Source organism: Vespa mandarinia, chromosome 13, assembly GCF_050613455.1.
Source record: "Vespa mandarinia isolate Hongniang chromosome 13, ASM5061345v1, whole genome shotgun sequence".
NCBI classification, from domain to species: Eukaryota; Metazoa; Arthropoda; class Insecta; order Hymenoptera; family Vespidae; genus Vespa; species Vespa mandarinia.
The window spans coordinates 5,085,001-5,107,260 of NC_140822.1; the positions used below are offsets into that span (position 1 = coordinate 5,085,001).

Genomic DNA, 22,260 nt, shown 5'->3' on the forward strand with positions numbered 1-22,260 from the left:
ATTATTATTATTATTATTATTATTATTATTATTATTATTATTATTATTATTATTATTATTATTATTATTATTATTATTATTATTATTATTATTATTATTATTATTATTATTATTATTATTATTATTATTATTATTATTATTATTATTATTATTATTATTATTATTATTATTATTATTATTATTATTATTATTATTATTATTATTATTATTATTATTATTATTATTATTATTATTATTATTATTATTATTATTATTATTATTATTATTATTATTATTATTATTATTATTATTATTATTATTATTATTATTATTATTATTATTATTATTATTATTATTATTATTATTATTATTATTATTATTATTATTATTATTATTATTATTATTATTATTATTATTATTATTATTATTATTATTATTATTATTATTATTATTATTATTATTATTATTATTATTATTATTATTATTATTATTATTATTATTATTATTATTATTATTATTATTATTATTATTATTATTATTATTATTATTATTATTATTATTATTATTATTATTATTATTATTATTATTATTATTATTATTATTATTATTATTATTATTATTATTATTATTATTATTATTATTATTATTATTATTATTATTATTATTATTATTATTATTATTATTATTATTATTATTATTATTATTATTATTATTATTATTATTATTATTATTATTATTATTATTATTATTATTATTATTATTATTATTATTATTATTATTATTATTATTATTATTATTATTATTATTATTATTATTATTATTATTATTATTATTATTATTATTATTATTATTATTATTATTATTATTATTATTATTATTATTATTATTATTATTATTATTATTATTATTATTATTATTATTATTATTATTATTATTATTATTATTATTATTATTATTATTATTATTATTATTATTATTATTATTATTATTATTATTATTATTATTATTATTATTATTATTATTATTATTATTATTATTATTATTATTATTATTATTATTATTATTATTATTATTATTATTATTATTATTATTATTATTATTATTATTATTATTATTATTATTATTATTATTATTATTATTATTATTATTATTATTATTATTATTATTATTATTATTATTATTATTATTATTATTATTATTATTATTATTATTATTATTATTATTATTATTATTATTATTATTATTATTATTATTATTATTATTATTATTATTATTATTATTATTATTATTATTATTATTATTATTATTATTATTATTATTATTATTATTATTATTATTATTATTATTATTATTATTATTATTATTATTATTATTATTATTATTATTATTATTATTATTATTATTATTATTATTATTATTATTATTATTATTATTATTATTATTATTATTATTATTATTATTATTATTATTATTATTATTATTATTATTATTATTATTATTATTATTAATAGATATTAATAGATATTAGTAATATTAATAGATATTAGTAATAGATTTAATTATTAATTTTAAACCTGGTGCAATACTTTATGTATAGTCGATAACATTATTTGCAACAAATTTTTACCAGTAAAACATCTTTTTTTAACTTTCTATTGATAATATTTATCAATACTTTACATTGCCACTAAGTATTATCGATATACTATTTTATCGATAAAGATGTTCAACATATTAAATGTCAGTAAAATAAATTTGTATTACTAATAATCTGTAAATAATTTGTATTACTAATCTGTATTACTAAATTGCCTATCATCAGGAGTTAAAACAATTATATTTTAAATCATGCTTGTAAATATTATTTCTTTTTATTATTATAAAGTATTATTTATATTTGAACTTTAAACTTAATATATATATATATTTTCTTTTTTTTGATAAACAATTTAACTGTTACTTTGGACAGTAGTATAATTTTTGAAAAAGTACAATTAAATTTCGTTCCTTACTTTCTTTGGATGGATCAAAGGATGATTCTTTAATTCAATATTACATTTATTAGAACCACAATAATGACGTAGTATCGCATTGTTTAATAAATTTAACGCAACAGGTCCACTATGTACGAAAGTTGAAGAATACATAAGATCAATAGATCCATCGGATTGTATATCGACAGACATTAAACAACGATCTTTGAACTGTTAATAATATATCAAATGTTACATTCTTTTTTACATTATCATATTAATATTTAAATGATAGAAAATAATTGTAATTTAGTACGAACTTTTATAGAGTGAAGATTCGGATTAGTCATGATCTCTGATGCTGGGATGGTTCTCAACACGTAATATGTTCCTTTCTCGTTATATGAACGACTAGTTTTGTAAAGAGTAACAAGAAATTTGTTAGCAAGTGTACTGTCGGCTGCATAATATAATGTTTTAAAATTACTATCGACATAATCTTTTAAACTCATCGTTTTTCCCCTATTGATTCATCAAGAAATTAATCTTTAGAAATACTGTTTATTTTATCATTTTGATTATTTAATAAATTACTTACGTTGTATCAAAAATTATACAATTACTAAGCTCGTTGATCATCGTTGCTAATATTAACGTGATTGTAGCCAAACTTATCTATATATAAATAATAAAAGTTAAAATCGTCTAAACTTATTAAAATGATAGACATGTGAAACTTACAGATAATAGATACAATTTCCAAGATGAAGTAACATGTAGAAATTTCTTAAAAAACATAGCAAAAATTTGTTGATACCATAATACCGTTCCTGAAAGTCGATCCCAAGGTTTGGCTAAAAATTAAAATGTGATCTCATCGTATAAATATTATATGAATTCCTATAAATATTTTACCATTTCGTAAAATATTTTGTCTTCTTTGTTGAACAATGAGTTCATATTCTTTACTAGGATATTTTACACCACGTTCTTTGAATTGACTTGCAAGACTTATTCTAAAAATGACATGTTCAAAGTTTGTAACCTATATATTTTTTCTTTGTCATATTTTATTTATTTATTTCTTTTTTGACAAATATTGCAACACACCTTAAAAACTGACCCTCAATACTAGCAGTAGTGAAAGTAACAGACACTATATTCAACCTTTGCTTGTTATTGTTAAGATATTGTAATAATTTCGTAAACCTGCTGTTTCTTGGTACATCAAATCTAATTACCAAACCCATTATACCTCGCAAAGTGATTATTTGGGAAGAAAATTTTTGTATTTCTGTTTGCAGAAGGTGTAGATTATAATTTTCATGTACCACTAAACTTAAAATGTATCCAATCCCTATAAAAATACGATAATTCGATAAAATTGCTTTTGACGATATCAATCTGAAAAAATATTTATAGAAAGATAATAAATAAAATAATCTATATACCATATCGTCGATTTAAGTACATTTTTGAACCATAACATTCGATTATTCCATTTGTAATAATTGCTATCCTATCCGCTAAAATATCTGTTGCTTCCATAGAATTAGTTGCCATTAATATCGTTTTCGTTCTTTTGATGTCCTACAGTTACCACTATCACGTAATATAAGTGAAAGCCAATCTATATATAGGATTTGCTTACCAATAGCAAATCCCAAATTTGTCTTCTGTCTTCCGAATCAACTCCATTAGCTGGCTCATCCAATATTAGTATCTTAAATAATATCACAAAATTGATAACAATTAATGTGATTAATATTTTAGAAATTAATCATTCATTTCTTTTTCTTGAATACTTGAGACTCTCCAATTAAGGCCATTCCCAGACAAATACGTCTTTGCATGCCATTAGATAAATCTTTTAATTTTTTATTCTTCACAGACTCTAATCTAAGTTTTTTTAATAATTCCAACGCATTGGCATAAGCATCTTTATATGTCATTCCTTTCATCTGTTCAGAATTAATTAAAATATTAATTCTTAGAAAGAAAATATGATTAATACAAATATATACAAAATATATTTACCATTCCAAATATGTAGAGATGCTCAACAGTTGTCATATAATTGACTAAAATATTCTCTTGAGGACAATAACCAAAGAAATTTGTGATATTTATATCCTCATTGAAATCTCTTCCTTGCACATAAATACCACCATCCGTAAGACTATATATTCCTATATGTATTAAATAGAGTATATACTCTGTAGGATCAAGGTTTTATTAGCTAAATATTTATAAACTATTACCTGTTATAAGTTTTAATAGAGTGCTCTTTCCAGAACCATTGTTTCCAAGTATTACACTGAATTCATTTTGATAAAAATCAATGGTAACTTCGTTCAGAATTGTAGAACTATTGCCAAATGTACCGAATTTTTTAGTGGCACATCGTACTAAGATTGATGACTATTTTAATACGAGAAAACTTTAGTTATAACAAAGAATTTTTGGAAATATTTTTATATCATATTGTATGCTTTATAAATACCTTTATGAAGGATGGGATTCTTTCCACAGCTGACCAATTTGTGGAACCTTGTAATTTATACTTGTAATATATATTTTTTGGATGAGCTCTCTAATGTGACAAAATTATATATTAAAATAATAATGAGTAAACAAATAGTGTTACGAAGTTTCAGATAATGTATGTAACTTGTTCTACCTTACATAAAAAGTACCATGGTTTAGCACTCCAATATTGACCAGGATTAATGTTATCTAAATATATTGTAAGACATAACCAAAAAATAATATGCAGAATCCAAGATATCAAAACTATATAAATAGATATTTTCTCTTTTATATAAATAATTTCGTATTCATTGTTTGTTGTCTCAGAGATTTCCCTTGTCGATATTGGGGATGATAAATTAATGTATGACTGAGTGTCATTGATAATTAAAAATTCTTTCAATGAATTTAATAAATATTTATCTGATATAGAAGAACAAATAAAATTAGCAATATTTTTGAAACTTTAATAAATATTATAATTTTATTTATAATTAAATATTTTTTTTATTATTATATTATTACCAATTTCTGCTCCAGATATGAATGCCACAATTCCATAAAGTAAACCACTATGTGGTAAAATCAATGATACAATACGCCAAGTCAGAGAAGCTGTTACCAAGAATTGATCCAAAACAATAGTAAAATAAGATAGGAATACCCAAATTGAGAGTGATATCAATATCGCTTTCATTGCTGTTAAGATATTTGATTCTTGTTGATTGATAAATTCTCTTTTAAATGATAATATGACTTACAATATTGAAAGAAAGTTCCAACAGCAAAGACAACTAATGTCGAGAGAATAATATACATGGTAATAAAAAGAAAAATCGTTATTAAATAAGAATTCATGAATATTGGACAGAGTAATATGGTACATGCTATTCCGACTGGCAGACAAGAAATCATCAAATAATTTAACCAACCAAGATACATGACGGTAAATGACATATTTGTTAATCTCATAAGACCCTAAAAAATAAAAGAAAGTTATCCTTTTATAATAATCATTATAAAATTCTCATATTAAAAACTCACTCTGAAACCAGTTTCTTTGTCGTGAATCATTTTCTGCAGACTTGCCATTGGTAAAAGAAGAAAAGCTATCACAGTCATGTAATAAATAACATTAATATTCGGATAAACGATACTTTGTATTATAAGAAAATCAATCTTATAATAAGGATAACGAGTTATTGTCAACTATAAAGTAAGAGGTTAGGATGAAACTTTGTTTAAATCTATCAATTAATTAATAATTGTTATGAACCTAATAAATCAGAAATAGAAATACATACGTTTTCTCCTATAGGAGAAATTTGTGAATTTTTCCACATATCGATAAAAGAATTTTCAATTGCCATTTGAAATGCCATGAAACCGCTCCAGATGTAAGGATCTATGTTAAGATAGGTTAAAATAGATTTCTCTTAATAATTAACCAACAGTATTATCATAGATCCAATGAACGAAATTTAAAAAAAAAATTGAGATTTCACCTTTATAAGACGGTTCTTTATCGTGCATCATAAGTTTACTTTCGCCGATCTCTGAGGAACGAATTTTGTAATTTAAAGTATTCGGTCGTCCATCTTTGTTTACTTCAAAGATTGCCCATAATGCTTTGGTAGATATATTTTTTGAATAATGCAACATAATAAGATTCTTTTCACTGTCAGCTGGTTGTACTATGAAGAAAAGAATGTAAAATCTAATAGCTTTACGAATAATTTTTAAAATAATAAAATATTCATGTTTATTATTATGATTATTATTCTATATAAAAAGTATACTTTTTATATTGAGTATACGTGAAGAACGTGACATCAAATCGTCAGTAAAATCATTTTGTGGCGCATACCAATATTCTACATCATGTGGTAATTTATCAATTATGTCCTTTTTCGTATACATATCTAATTCCTTGAATAGTATAATAAATAAAAATTCAGTTAATTATAAAAAAAGAAATTATGAGATATATCGAACCTTTATATGAAGAGGTAATGGTTGAAATATCAATCGAATTTGTAAACAAAAAATAATAGGTATTACAATTTCCAAAATGGTGATGAGCATGCTATGCTTTCTTATAAGTATATCTTTCCAAAAGAGAATTTTCCATTTTGTAAAAAAATTATTTGGTTTAGATGATCTTAATCTTGTAATCCAACGATTATTCATCATAGTGAGACGAGAAAAAAGCATACGACTTGAAAACTCGATGGATAATATGTTTATTCTACATTGACATTAATCATGGTATATACCATATAAAAAAAATAGAAGACGAACGTAATGAAGGGACCGTTTAACATCGTTATCAGTTGTTTTGAAATTATTAACGTAACATGCAAAGAATCAAAAACTGATACGTTAAATAAGAGAAAAGAAAACTCATGGTTTCATTAAAAACAGATATCGATTCGATCCCACATGACGTGAATAATAGGTAAGCTCTGAAAGAAATTTTTTTGTAGAAGCTCATTATACAGAATGTTTTTATATTAATCTTATAGAAAATGGAAGATAAAGAATATTTTTCGATCCTTCACTTTTCCACGAGTCATCTTAGACTTGATCGTATTGTCGATGAAAATAACTCTGGCAATGATGGTTGCATCGTTCAAGGTCGTTATACCTACCACTATGAAGAATTTAATCGGAGAAACAGTTTTAGTAAAGAATATATTTTCCCTTCTCTCTCTCTCTCTCTCTCTCTCTCTCTTTCTCTCTCTCTCTCTCTCTCTATATATATATATATATATTTATATATATTAAGCTTTTTTAATACTTTTGTCAATTATCACTATTGATCATAATAGCAAAAATTAATGGATAAGTATTTCCATAAATTGTTTATTTTTGTAAATAATTTATTTTAATAGGTTATTTCTTAATTTCATTTTTTTTGTGCATTTTATAAGATTACCGGTGCTGGCCATGGTATTGGTCGAGAATTAGCGATTCAATTAGGCTTAATGGGTTGCATAGTAATCTGTTGGGACGTAGATATAGATGCAAATCGATCGACGATGTCTGCCGTATCAAAAAATGGCGGAGAGGTTGTAATATTTTCAAAAATTCTTGAAACATGATATCGAATTTAAAGAAATTGTTTAGGTCTACGGTTTCATCGTTGATGTTTCGAAGAGATTGGAAGTACGTGAGACGATACGAATGATGAGGAAAGTTGGAATACCGGAAATTACCATTCTAATTAATAATACGGCCGTATTGTATCATCGTTCACTTCTCAATCATAATTCCGATGAAATTGAACGGACATTTAATGTCAACGTTTTATCGCATTTTTGGGTAAGATTTTATAGAAAAAAAAATTAGTACAAGTTTGTTACATTTTCTATAAGTATGATAATTTCGAAATCACAAGAAAGATACAAATTTAATTGAAGCAAGAACATTTTATATATCATTAATAACGTTGAATAATGCATTGGTAAAAAACTGTTTATATAAACTATTATCGGAAGCTATTGAATTTTTTGCTTATATTGAAAGACTGTTTTTGCGTCAGCAAAAGACTGAAGGATTTGAAAAAGTCATAATTTATTCATTTTCAATCTTCTTTATTTTCTTTTTTTATTGGTTATATAGCACTCTTTAGAGATTAAAATAGCTACGTATAATGTCCAGCAATAATAAAAAATTAAAACAACGTGTTTGTAAAAGTTATTTTTATTTTATATCATTCAGTCTTTTAGTGGCCATCCTTTACAATATTGCCTATCTCCACAGTTAAACCTTCCCAAATTTTTATAAATAATTCTAAGAAATTAATAAATGAAAATATATGTAACAAATTAATAATGATCCTGTGGTAAACAATATTGTATTGATTAATGAAGAATTATAAAGAATTATTTTGATTAAACATTTTTTATTAAAATTATATTTTGATTTTATAAAGACGATAGAAACAATACTTCCATCAATGTTACAACGAGGTAGAGGTCACATCGTAGCTATAAACAGTATGTGTGGAATATGTGGAGTATCGCAAAAAGTCCCTTACTGTGCCTCGAAATTTGCTGTTAGAGGTAAATATATAGTTAGTTAAATTTGAATACGATCTTGAAAATAAAATCACTTACGTACATAAAACTAAAAACTTTTTTATTTCTTTTTCTGACAAAAGGTCTAATGGAAGCTCTATACGAAGAAGTGAGAATGAATCCTAAAAAACTTGACATACATTTCACAACGATTTATCCGTTTTACGTTGACACAGGATTAGCAAAAGATCCTAAGTATAGGTTATATTAAAACATATTTAAAATTAATAAATATATATATATTTTTTTTTGTATGAAATTTTCTATATATAATTAATTTATCAATTTGATATATAAGTTCATGAAATTGAATGTTACATTAATTTGTTAGTTTTCTATATTATAGTTTATATTTTCTATATTATAATGTTTTGTATTATTTTCTTATTTTCTTATTGTATATCGTTTATATGGACATTTATAAATATCAACGTGATATGTTTTTAATGAATAGGTCTGTAAAGTACTTATGAAATAATTTCGTGCATGTCACGTTACAGCATTTAAAGCCGTGGAACTTTCTCTGTTCACTTTGATTGTTAAATTCGCGTAATGTATGAAAAATCGATGGTTTTATTTTTGTTTGTTTGTTTGTTTGTTTTTTTGTTCTTTTTTTAATAACAATCCAAAAATTTAATTATTAAAATAAAAATATTTCTTTGCGAATGGATCGAATATGAATAATGTAAAATCGTTTTTCAAAATTATTTCATTGAAAATGAATTCACGATTTATTATTTACAGATTTCCTTACATTTTCGGAGTTGTCCCATCGGAATACGTAGCTCGTGAAATTATTAAAGCCATTAGAAAAAATTACACGGAATATTCTATACCACGATGTCTTCTCTCCCTGAACGCCATAAACAGGTTTTTCTCTCGACAACTCCATTTATCAAAGCGTAATATTTTTCTTTATTTATTTTTCTTTCTCTTTTTCTTTCTGTTTTTCTTTTTTTCTTTTCTTTTAGGATTCTTCCTGAGTCAGCTATGCGACTGATTCTTGATTTTCTCGCGAACGTCGATCAAAAGCGAATTGAAAGAACGTTGTACCACGTCGAAAATTAATTCTTCCTGATTATTCCGGAACGATGTTAATTGCGTTATTAAAATGCTGTTATTCTTTCTTGTTTTATTATTATTATTATTTTTTTTTTTATTATTGTTCATAAAAGTACAATTTTTAACTTTACGAATTAATGAATATATAGATAGAATTTAAACAAATAAAAAAATAATTAAAAAATGTAGAATCAATTAACCAATTAATCATTTTAACAGGTACAGTAAACATTTTTTAACATTAAATTATTATATTTTAATATAAAGGGTGGGCCACGTAAACGTCTGTGATTTTGAATGATTCTGCAAATGTACACTAGAGGAAATATTTATTATAGTTATCTGTTGAAGACACTCCTGAACATTTATGAATATATTAGATATTACTCGACGATATTGATTACATCTAATAGTTTGGCGTATATTGTGCTCCGATTTAATATTTAATTATATAAAAACTCTATATATAAAGACCTGTTTTTATTACATGTAATATTACATACATGTAAAATTACATTTTATGTAACATTATTTTTCGAAATTTGGCCTTATATTTGGTTTCGACAGTCTTGGATTTATTTTTTCTGGAGCCATATATTCTCCATTGTCAAATAATTTAATCTGCAAATAAATTTTTATATGGGGATATTTAAAGAATGCTACGTATTGATAATCTAATTTCGATTGAATCAAAGAAAAATATTTGCCAAGCCATCAGTCATTGAGCAATGTATAATATGTTCATCTAGCATTCAGGAACATCGCCAATTGATTGGTATACATTTTATAGTGGGGATTCTTATTCCGTATGGAGACATTTAACTACTCATTTCGTATTTGATACCAAATTGAAATCGCTTTAAATTTCGAATTTTTGAAAAAGCTTTATATCTGCGAATAAACTATTCTCGAGAAAAATGACATTTTTTAACACAACTTTTTTTCGAAGAAATTCTAAAAAAGTCAGCTCCTAGATTAAATCTTCATCTTTAAAACGAAACAATGCTCATCAAGATCGATCAAGAATTACGCCTACTCTCATCGTTAGCATAAACTGTTATTAAAACAAGAATGGTCAACAGCTTTAATCGATTTATTTTATTTTCGGTGGCATTTTTTTCTTTTTTTTTCTTTACAAATACATATGTTTCATATGTGTATTTTTTATATGACACTGTTCTTTCTTGATTCGGTAATCTTTGACATTCGATTTTGTCAGTAAAAAAACTCATACAATGGTTCGATAAAAAAACGGATATAATAAAATAACGATATTTCCGTAAACATATTCAAATTATTTAATTATTTTATTGACAAACGCGGTATTGATCAGGACCAGTCGATGTTAATTTGTTCGAGGAAATAAAAGAAAACAAAAAATAAGGAAGTTGAGTGTACGATCAAAAATCGAACTATTTACAAATATTATAATCAGTTGATGCCGGATTTATTAAAATATCGATACAATCAAAACGTGTTTCGTTTGAATTTACAATAAGATTAACTGTTATATTACATTATAATTCTTCAATATCTGTAGATTTATTTAAGCTATATAAAATAATTCTTTCGTCTCTATATATTTTTTTATATCATTTGAAATCACGAACATTCTCGTAAATCACCCATTATATGAAATATTTATCGATTAATTTCTAATAATATTTTAATCATATATATGTAAAGTTAATTTTTCTAAATGTAGTTTTTGAAAAGACTAACTGATGTCTATAAATAAAACTTGATATTATTCGTCTTAAACTTGATATATATCGTTAAAAAATATACACGTCATAGAATAACAAAATAACACGCCATAATGATTTATGATGTGTTCTTTGATCTCTAATTTAAATTAATTGAAACTTTTTCTTATCTTATTCCACGACTTTTCTATCGTAAAAACGTGATTATATTGAACGATAAGTTCTAGGAAAGGATCATTTATTTGTTTTGCGTTAAATAAGATCGTTAAAGAAAATTGTTTACGATGTTTTTACGATTGACGGATAAATATAAATTTATCAAATGTTTTGATGAATTGCACGCCGATTTTTATTATTTTTGATCATTATAATAATAAAAGATATTAACAATAAGTAAGTTAAAAATAATGAAAGAATCGAATTTTAAAATTCGTTTCAATTTGTAAATTTTAATAATTTAATATGTGTATATGTGTGTGTGTGTGTGTGGGCGTATAATTTTTATACGTAGATATCTCATGTATAAATAAATAGAAAGTTTTAAGATGCTACATTTCAAAGATATCATTTCAAGGTCTCGGAAAGACTACAACGTTGACTTTTGTATGAGGCCAAATACCTTTAGAATGACTCGTGCGAACGTGCGAGCATGTTTTTTCATCTCGCAGAAAATGTATTTTTCGAAGACACTTCAAATATTTAATGTCGAGGAATAACGTTGATACTTGCAATTGATTTTTTTTGATCATCGATTTTTCTTCAAGATACAATATCGTTCGATACGATAAACATTATATAATATCTTATGCAAAAATATGAAATGTGAACGAATTTGAAATTGTATGAATTTGTCTTCTTCCTTGTTTTTTTTTTTACTTTTTATTAAGTTTCCATTAAAGATTATAAAAAGTTTCGTATGCATTCGCGTTGCATAATTGTGTACATATTGTAAGTATCTGAGAAAGCTTTCTCATGAATTTTATAGCAAACATTTGTGACTCGTTTGAACTTTTCAACAACGGCAAATCTCGTGAGTCAAGATAGTAAGAAGAAGTAAATCATTTAAATACTTTTGGCAAATAAAGGATTGTCGATAGAAATACTTACCGACTATAGATAATGTAGACATACTTACGTGTATTTGGTAATAGTTATTTAGGATCAAAAATGAGAATTTTTCGCTTACTTTAGAGGAGAGTTAAGGAATGTTTATTTTATTAATTAACAAAAATTAATTAATAATGTGAAAATTTTATGTAATAAAAAATTAAAAAAGAGAATAGAAATATAATATCGTATTATTAATAATAAAATAAAATATCATATTATTATGATATCACATAATTATTATATAATTATAGTATTATAATATAATTTTTAATTATATTTCAGTAATATTATAAAAATCGTATTTATATCAAAATCAAAAATATGAGTAAATTAAATTTATCACTCATTTTTTTTTGTTACATAAATGAAATATATGATTTACATTAGATTATTATAGTAATCATCAATTCACGAACACATATTATATATTTAATATAAACATTTATTGTATAAGTAAAAAATAGATAATATTAATTTTGTCATTTTTAATTTTAATTAATTAATTTCAGATATTTCATATTTGTATTAAAATAACATTTAATTCGCTTCCTATAAAAATTTTCTAACTTCCTATAAATGTGTGACAACAAATAAATAAATATCAAAGTAGATAAATTAAAATAAAGAAATAAAGACAAAAAATAAGAAAAAAAAATGGAAAAAGGGAAGAAAACGTTTAAGAGAATAAAAAGTTCTTTTTGCATTTAGCATGAATTTATGATGATGAGAAACAAAAAGGCAGCAATAATGAATACGTTACGAATGACCTTGACTCAGGTTAGGTTTGCTTTCGTAGGTAAGCACACTGAACGCGAAATCACTGTTCAGTCAAGTTCAAGCGAGCAAAGCAACCTGACAGAAACGATCGACTGATTCTGAACAATTTTCGTTCCCATTTTTAATAATTATAGATTATGTTTTTATTAGTGAAACAAAATTATTATTATTATGTGTAGTGTGTGTGATTAAAAATTTTTGTGATATTTACTTTATTTAATTAATATTTATAAATTTTCTTATTTCTGTTCGTGAGTTTACAGTGTCCGTTAGACTGTGTGCATTTATTTTGTTAACGGTAACTATTGTTGTAAAATTAGAATTATCGACTGTTTAAAAAAATGATTAATATTTGTTATTTATTTAATTAACGGTATCGTAATTTTTTTTTTTTAAATAATTTTTATTGCAACCAGATGATAATTGAAAACGAATTGTCTTTGTTTAATTTTTATTCTATAATTGAATGAATAATATATATCAGTAATATACAAGCAATAATGAATGAAATATTTATTTTCAATTTACATTATTATAAATTAGCGATAAAAATTACGAATTTGTGAAATTAAATCGGTAGTTTCGAAACGAATTACTATAACATTTTTATTTACGAAATTATGAATTTCTACGTTCTTGAAAAAATATCGTCGATTAAAAAATTCATTTGTGTTTAATATCTAATAAATTAATTAACAATTATTTTTAATTTTCTTTTTTTTCAGTAATTCAATTGTTCCATATTAGAAGAAAACGTTACTTTTCATTATAAAAGAATGAATATAGGTATGCAATTTTTATTTTCTTATTAATGAAAATACATAATTTAATTTTCGTTGGAACGAAATTTCGTAGTTATTTGTTTATCTTTCAAACTATGTTTTATAATGAAGCTTATTTTCTTTTTTAAATAGATTATTAATTTCGTTAGATGTACACTTGCATTAATTTTCATTACAAATAGAGACAATAATTTCATAACATTTGTTTATCTAATACTCCCTGTTCATTAGTAGTATAATATTCATTTCAATTTGTTGTTTTTATCATGTTAAAAAAACAGAAGGAAAAAGGAATACTAGATATACTAGATATATATTATGTTTTTGTTGTTCTCTGCAATAACAACATATTATTCCATTGTGTTACATAATGTTAAAAGAAACGTAAAAAGAAATTGAAAAAAAAATGTAAAAATAAAATATTTAATTATATTAATTAAGATAGATTATTTTGCTAAATATTTTTCTAAATATTTGGAGATCATTAAAAGAAATGAATAAATTGAGAAAAAAGAAAATATGGATCGAAGAGATCGAAGAGATAAATTATGTCCGATAATTATTAATATTTATATTAGAATTTTAAATGTCACAGATAAAAAATAAATATAAAAAGTAATGACTTCGAATCAAAGTTTTCCATATCCATAAATATCATTTATATACATAAATTATCGATCAGATACGTTATATTCGATCAATCATTAAGGGTATATCTCCGTTGATAATGATTTATTATAATTATTTTATAAATTATTTGGAAAATCTCAGAATTATTTTAAAAATAAATATGTTACCTAATTATGATCGATTTATACAAATTTATAGAAAGTCGTTTACTTGCTACTTGTAATATTAAGATTAGAAATTACATAGTCATCTTAAATGACAGATTTTAAAATTACTTCCTTTTTCCTAGTTATTATTAATATACCATAATATTGTATTATTTTCTTCTGGAAACAAAATATATATTTTTTTAATAGAATGCTATTCATATCAACATGCAATAATAAAAAAAGAAAATTTTAACTAATAATATTTTTAAAAATTATTATTAGTTAAAATAATTTTTTGGATAATTTTTAAATCAGAAATTCTACAGAAAAAAAATTATTATTATGCTATAGTTAAAAAAAAATCTTATAAATTTGTAAATAATTGATCGAAAAGATAAAAATTATTTTTATGTTGAATTTGGGGAGAAAATTAATTCATAATAATTCGCAATAAAAATTTAATAATACGTTCAAATATTCATTTATGTTAACCACTTTTATTTTGATAAATTATATGAATTTAGATGAGAAGTTACATTTTTATTTTACCAGTTTTATTATTTGCATATATTTAAATCATTTTGTTTTTTTTTTTTCATATTATTGAAATTAACACGTTTTCGATTTGCTATATCTCATTGAATAAATCACTTTTATGCAAAATCTTTTGACAAATATTGAAAAATCTAAATTAATCGATTGATATATTTGTATTATTAATAATTACACTTAAGTATGAGAATACTATCAGATATTAATTTTCATTAAAAATTAGAAAATTCATAATTTAATTGTAAATTAGCAAAAATCATTTTTCAATATATTCATTTTGATGTCTCAAAGTTCATAACAAATACAAAATACAAAATACAAAAAAGCCATTATAATAACGAACTGATACGTGTGAAGTTCTCAGATCGTTATGTAGTAAAACCGGTATGGATAGATTTTTATTAAAGCAATAAAAAATCTAAAACAAGTTAGTTTAGCTTTTAATTATAAATGTAATATTACAATTATTCCATTATTAATAATATAATAATTTTATAATTTAATTTTCAAATTTGAGTTTATAAAATAATCATTCAAAACTTTTTTTAAATTAATTCAAATCGAACAAATTTTTTGTTTTTTAAAAAATCGATTGTAAAATATTAACATTTTTCACTTGTGCATTTCTAAAAGTAAATAAATAATCTCATTGAAATTTTTTCATTTAATGATCGAATTAATAAAAATTAATTGCATTGTTTTAAAATCATGCTTTACATATGAATTATTTTATTACTGTTGTCAAAAGTATAATATGCATTTTAATTATGCCAATGGTACAATTATGAAAAAAAACGAGGTTGTGTATAAAGTATCTCGTGATAAGTAACGCAGATTTATTTTTATAAAGAAAATTAGTAATAAAAAAATTAAAAAATGAATATATTGCTAACTCATGCTTACTTCAATATAGTGATTAAAACGAATTCTTGTTCAATGAACTACACGATTGCACTAAACCACAACATTCATATTTATAATAAGATTATATAATTTTCCAAATGAAAATAAATATCTCCAGATATTCTTTTGATTTTATATTTATATAATAAAACTTAGTATTTCACATTAGAAAAAGAAAATAGATGAGAATGAATTTTCAATACTTTAAATCAATTTACAAAATTTGTAAGAAATTTTGAAAAATTAAAGTAACTTGGCGACATTTTTAATAGGATTTTTACTATATTAATTTTATTTAAAAAATTTTTTTTCTTTTTTTTACAAATAAAATCTTAAAATTTAATATATCCAATAAGAATCTATTATAAATATTGCAAATTAATTGATACTAGAAAAATAATTATTAGTAATAATGTCATAAACATCCTGTGTATAAAATAATTCGAATATTATTGATTAGAGGAAAAAAAAATGATATAAAAAAACGAAATAAAAAGTTTAACGAGTTTCGTTACGCAATAATAAGGAAAAAATAAAACTAATTTCTAATGCAGAACGTCTATCGATCATATCGGGTTGAAATCTTGAAATCGTTAACGTAAGAGTTGGATATCGTAGTAGGAACTTGTATAATATATCTGGTGCTCTTTGTTATTCCTTTCTCTCTCTCCCTTTTTCTATTATTTTTACATATTAACTTGCGATTTCTAAAACATAAACTCATAGTCATCTAATGTACATATGCACTTTTCTTCGAAGCCGGTTTCTCTTATCCTTTCACAAAATTAATTATAGTTATGGATCGAATTCATTGACCTAACACAGTATATCATTTTTGATAAAATTATTCCAATAATATTTAAATATTTAATTCCTTCAAAAGATAGAAAAAAAAGAAAGAAAAAGAAAAATGAAACTAGGTTCGGGGAAAAAAAACAGGAAAAAAGAAAAAAAAGAAAAAATATCTTTTACTTTTTCCTTTTTTTTATTAATTTATTTTATTAATAAATATTCATTATTTAATAACAACTATATAAAATTCTATATCAATATATCGGGTGAACCAAGAAACGTAATTAACTCAAATTATTCAGCTGTTACGTTATAGTCCAATTTAATATAGTATTCGGTAATTATATCCTAATAAAATACACATTTCGAAATATAAAACTAAAGCAAGATGTATAGTCGTAAACGTGTACGTTTACGAGTGCTTACGTCACGTGTAATAGCTGAATAAGCGTAATAATTCCGAGATAATAAAAAAGGCTTAGACGAAACAAATTAAAATAACGTGATCACGTATGGATGATCAACCAAAAAAAAAAAAGAAAATTAATCAAAATAAAAAGAAAAAAGGCACTTAACGAAAAAATGATGATCATCAATAGAATTTACATATACTATAACACGTCAATTATTTGATCGTTTTATTGACAAACAAATAAATGAGAAATAAACGTAAACTTATATAACTTTCTTTAAACTATTGGTCTTGAACAACGGAAATATCAATTTCGAATTCGACAGGAATTTCAAAAATCCTGAAAGTCCACAACATATCAATAGGACGATTGCGTGAAGATTCTTTTTTTTTTTATTATCTTATCTTAATTAAAGATGATGAATTTTCAAGATCGTCCTTCAATCTTTTATAGACGAACCTATAATTTCTCTTTTTTTTTTCTTTATATCTATCTTTTAACAGATATTAAGACGAATTTAGCTCGAAGATAATAAATATTAATTAATAAATATTTTTTTTTGTTTTCTTTTATTTTTCTTTTTCCATCCAAATAAAAGAAACATTAAAACAAATATCCTATACATACATAGTTGAAAGAATTTTGTGTGATTGTATATTAAAGAATATCGTATGTGCTATGATTTCGTAGACTTTGAATTGTTTATATATTAATATTAGTCGTCATTGATTTGATCTTTCACTGTTACCGTTTGTAAACATTTCTTTCTGTACATTATGAAACACATCATATGATATCGAAACTTCAACATAGCCAGAAGATATACAAGAGATATTTATAAACGCATATTTAGCTATCAATGGATATGCCATAGAAAGACTTAAACAATCATATATTTGTCATTTACTGAAGTCTATTATAACTGATGGATACCACATTGAATATCGTCTTTTAATTAAAGTAAAAAGTAATTTTTCAATGTTTTTTCGGTTGATGAGATGAAAAAAAACAATATTCGTTATGATATTTACAGAATTTCTTTCAATATCCGTTGAAAGATAAACAACAAGGAAATTATAGATTTGTCTAAAAAAAACTGTTAATGATTTGAAAAACTCCAAAAAAAAAAGAATCAATAATTTACTATACTATACCAATCATTTTAAAATTCTTTTTAAACCGAGTTATATTTCGCATTTTATCAGAGAAATAAATTTTCGATCAGTCCAATAACAATAGAACAATCTAATTGTAAGTTGATCACGTATTTTGTGATTTACCCGATAAATAGAAATTTATAGAATATATTTTTAAAATTTATTTTTATATTTATTTATTTTTTTTTTTTGTTCTTTTTTTGTGATCTTTTATAACAAGAGGGTACTTTTTGTGTCTTTATAAGTTACAAAAAAAAGAAAACAAAAAAAATACCGAAGTTATATAGTGAGAATATTAAAAAAAATGTTCATTTCTTTTTAATGTCAATTTCTTTTTAATGATTAATATTAAATTAATAATATTATAAAAAATGTGTGTATACATAAATCAAGTTGATATGAAAAACTTGTATAAAAAGCATGAAAGAAGAAATTAATAGAAATTAATCAAAATGGATTTTTTTTAGATTCGGTAATGGTGTCAGAAAAAGATGGAACACTGGTAAATAAAACGAACATTGGACTTCCTTCGGTGAAGTTACTTTTTTACCTCAGTATTGAGTTCCTAATTGCAATTGCAATCTCATGCTTCATAAGTATACTGAATTTGATTAAGTCTGTGTTACCAAAGCCACCAAGAGATCTCACCGGAAATGTTGTTCTGGTAAATTAATAACAAATTCATAGTAATTATTATTATTTGATTATTCATTGGTTAGTTATCGATAAACAACATATAAAAATAATTGATAAATAAAATCGCAACAAATTATTGTAAAAAAAAAAAAAAGATAAGAAAAAAAAAATCAACCGATTATAATAATGAAATAATTCTCCGTTTTTAAAACGATCAAATCAAAGTAAATATTTAGTATAAAGAATTTAATATCAAATAATTCGAGTAATTTATTTATTTAATTATTTAATAAATTTTTAGATAGTAGGAGCAGCGTCATCGTTAGGTGCTTCTTTAGCCGATGAATTTGCAAAGAGAGGATGCTCAGTTATCTGTGTGGACGAGATTAATGATTCCGTACAACAAATAGCATCAGATCTCCAATTTCGTTATTCAGACTTAAAAGGAGACATTAGAACAAGCCAAGAAAAACAGGACGCATCTCGGAGAAGTCCAAGGATTATAGCATATCAATGCAACTTATTGAATCATAATAATATCCACGATATAGCAAAAAAGGTTAAAAACGAAATTGGCGGTATTGATATTTTAGTAACATGCGTTGGTGCAGCAGGTCAGGATATTTTTGATACTGCTAATACAACCTTGATGAGCCATTATTGGGTAAGCATAATTGAAATATTTATGTCACTTTTTACAATTTCTTATACTACCTTCATAATGTATATTCATGATTTGTAAAAAGAATTACTTTATTGCAACTATGATTCCTTTTGTTATGATCATTCAAATTTTTTAATATTATTCCGTAATATGTTTAGATAATTGTAAAATTTCTAATTTGTTTCGACTTTTTAATATGTGTTCCAAATGCTTTCAAAATTGATGGAGATAACAAAAAAAATGTCTTCTTTGTACATCTTTTAATATATAATATTTTAACAATAAAATGTTGCGTCTAAATATAAATATCTCTTTTTGTTTCTATTAAAATATTAAATTCATTTAATTATTAAAGTTTATTAAATATTAAATCCATTCTAAATGTTATAAATATTGTCTGTAAATAGAAATTTTATCTATATTCTGTAATATACATATGCTAATGTTTCTTAGACGGAAATCTTACCAATAATTGCCATTGAATATAAATAAGTCTTGTTTTTCCAGATGAGAGTTATTTAATGTACTTTGATATCATTCATAACAGATCAAAGTTCATTTTATGTAGTAAAATACTTATTTGTCAATAAGTATTTTAAAATTAGATTGTTATCATTATCTTGCGAATATCATCTATCGATAAAAAAAATAATATTAATTAAAATATTTTTATCACTTAAGTTAAATATTTTTTATCGACAGATGATAAATAATAATGTCGGCAAATGATAAATAGCATAAATAAATAAAATAATAATATATAATCGATTATATTAGGGGGATCGGAAAGTAATGTCGCTTTCTTAAATTAAATTCAAACGAATACATTTTTAACAAGTTTTTATTTTTAATCACAATCAAATATCGACATGCGCAGAAACGACATTACTTTCCGGTCCTAATATTATACCAATTATTTTCGAAATGATCAACGGTGCAAAAAAATTTACAATAAAAATAAAAAGATATTTTTCTTATATTTTATAAGAAATTGATGTTATTGTTCATTTCTACAGACTATATTGGCATTCTTACCTTCAATGTTAAATCGAGAACGAGTTCATATAGTTGGAGTAATGCCTGTCGTATCGAACGAAGATGCTTATATAGGTTCTAGAACTGCTATAGCTAGTACGTATATCTTTCTCTATTTTACTATGAATTTAATTAATATTCCTTAATAACTATGAATGCAATTAGCTTTTAAAATATACAACACAAATATTACAATTTAGTAGATCTTAATTTAAATAAATGTTATTTATAAATTATTATAAGCTTTATTTTTATTAAATAATTACTTAAATAAAAAAAAAAAGATAATAGAAAATGAATAACTCTGTTGTAATCTATAAAATTATTTCAAATTACACAATTCTTCACATGATTTATATGATAACAGATCTGATGGAGTGTTTGGGTCGAGAATTAAGTAATTGCGTCAATAATTTCACATTTCTTGCGGTTGCACCTACGACAAAAAACAGGTAGAAAATAAATTTATTTATTACTATAAAAAATTATTGTTGACTTTCTAATATATCATTTATAGGTCGATAAGACAGGGCGAGCAACGAGTTGCAAAAGACATTGTCGAAGCTGTCAGAAGAGATCAGTCGAGTTTAAACATTGGTTGGTGTTCGCCTTTGTTCTATCGAATAAGGTTAGACAAAGTATTACAATTTTTATTATTTCATTTATATAAAATTTATTTATTTGCATGCCATATTTTTGAAAAAATTTTCTTTCGCCATTTCTTTCATATTATGACATAGAATGTACATGTTAAAAAGAAAAAAAAACGATCAAAGAATGTTTTTAGTATCTAAAAATAATGTTTATTTATTTTTTTTCTAAAATGATATAAAAATATTTTTATTTTAGCTGTGTAATTTACAATATTATAACGACGATAACACGATGGTATAGGACTTAAAGAGGTTAGAATGCAACTACGTTAATAGGAGCAGTTTTTAAAATTAATAAAATTAGAAACAAATATTTGACATAAATTCATGAGGATTAGAAGGAAGTATGAGGATGTGAATGCATTTTTAAATTTGTTTTGTATTAATTTATGCAGAATAATTTAGTCAACGATGATCGTTTGTCGATAATGAAACTTTCTGTATTTACATAATTTTTGCTTTTTTTTTTTTTAATATTTATAACAAATTATCGGTTAATTGTTGAATGTTAAACAAATAATTATTGGACTTTTTAAAATATTTCAATTTACAAAGTATTCTATTTATAATTTATTTATGGATAATGACAATTGATGTACAATAACGATTTTCGTTATCAATTCATGTAATTTATATTTCATAACTTAAATATAAAATATTCTATAAGAACATAAAT

At 22.8% G+C, this 22,260-nt stretch overlaps 5 protein-coding genes across 5 annotated transcripts; 2 read left to right on the top strand and 3 right to left on the bottom strand.

The window, feature by feature from the left end:
- Nucleotides 1-1,653: 1,653 nt before the first annotated feature.
- Nucleotides 1,654-2,602, bottom strand: LOC146872618 (uncharacterized). The gene is made up of 3 exons (XM_085661009.1): nt 2,273-2,602; nt 1,992-2,183; nt 1,654-1,750 (listed from the first exon to the last, which is right to left on the bottom strand). Exons 1-3 carry the CDS (start codon nt 2,462-2,464, stop codon nt 1,721-1,723), a joined length of 414 nt encoding a protein of 137 aa, XP_085517135.1. The 5' UTR covers nt 2,465-2,602; the 3' UTR covers nt 1,654-1,720.
- On the bottom strand, nt 2,410-6,671 carry LOC146872619 (phospholipid-transporting ATPase ABCA3-like). The gene is made up of 16 exons (XM_085661117.1): nt 6,477-6,671; nt 6,281-6,410; nt 5,987-6,175; nt 5,786-5,886; nt 5,526-5,690; nt 5,243-5,459; nt 5,007-5,096; nt 4,633-4,904; nt 4,456-4,545; nt 4,214-4,373; nt 3,990-4,141; nt 3,758-3,913; nt 3,604-3,675; nt 2,694-2,806; nt 2,551-2,627; nt 2,410-2,474 (listed from the first exon to the last, which is right to left on the bottom strand). The coding sequence occupies exons 1-15, from the start codon at nt 6,669-6,671 to the stop codon at nt 2,624-2,626; spliced, it is 2,106 nt and encodes a 701-aa protein (XP_085517243.1). The 3' UTR covers nt 2,410-2,474; nt 2,551-2,623.
- On the bottom strand, nt 2,695-3,736 carry LOC146872620 (ABC transporter A family member 9-like). Its single transcript, XM_085661008.1, has 3 exons — nt 3,404-3,736; nt 3,063-3,309; nt 2,695-2,968 (listed from the first exon to the last, which is right to left on the bottom strand). Exons 1-3 carry the CDS (start codon nt 3,513-3,515, stop codon nt 2,827-2,829), a joined length of 501 nt encoding a protein of 166 aa, XP_085517134.1. The 5' UTR covers nt 3,516-3,736; the 3' UTR covers nt 2,695-2,826.
- A 152-nt stretch (nt 6,672-6,823) lies between the features above and the next one.
- firl (firelighter) lies at nt 6,824-9,631 on the top strand. The gene is made up of 8 exons (XM_085661118.1): nt 6,824-6,939; nt 7,007-7,166; nt 7,415-7,552; nt 7,611-7,805; nt 8,419-8,548; nt 8,647-8,764; nt 9,308-9,433; nt 9,535-9,631. Exons 1-8 carry the CDS (start codon nt 6,887-6,889, stop codon nt 9,629-9,631), a joined length of 1,017 nt encoding a protein of 338 aa, XP_085517244.1. The 5' UTR covers nt 6,824-6,886.
- A 3,643-nt stretch (nt 9,632-13,274) lies between these two features.
- Nucleotides 13,275-22,234, top strand: LOC118448599 (short-chain dehydrogenase/reductase family 16C member 6). Its single transcript, XM_035882061.2, has 8 exons — nt 13,275-13,516; nt 13,944-14,004; nt 19,064-19,260; nt 19,534-19,896; nt 20,913-21,027; nt 21,299-21,383; nt 21,449-21,559; nt 21,781-22,234. Exons 2-8 carry the CDS (start codon nt 13,995-13,997, stop codon nt 21,830-21,832), a joined length of 933 nt encoding a protein of 310 aa, XP_035737954.2. The 5' UTR covers nt 13,275-13,516; nt 13,944-13,994; the 3' UTR covers nt 21,833-22,234.
- The last annotated feature ends 26 nt before the right edge of the window (nt 22,235-22,260 follow it).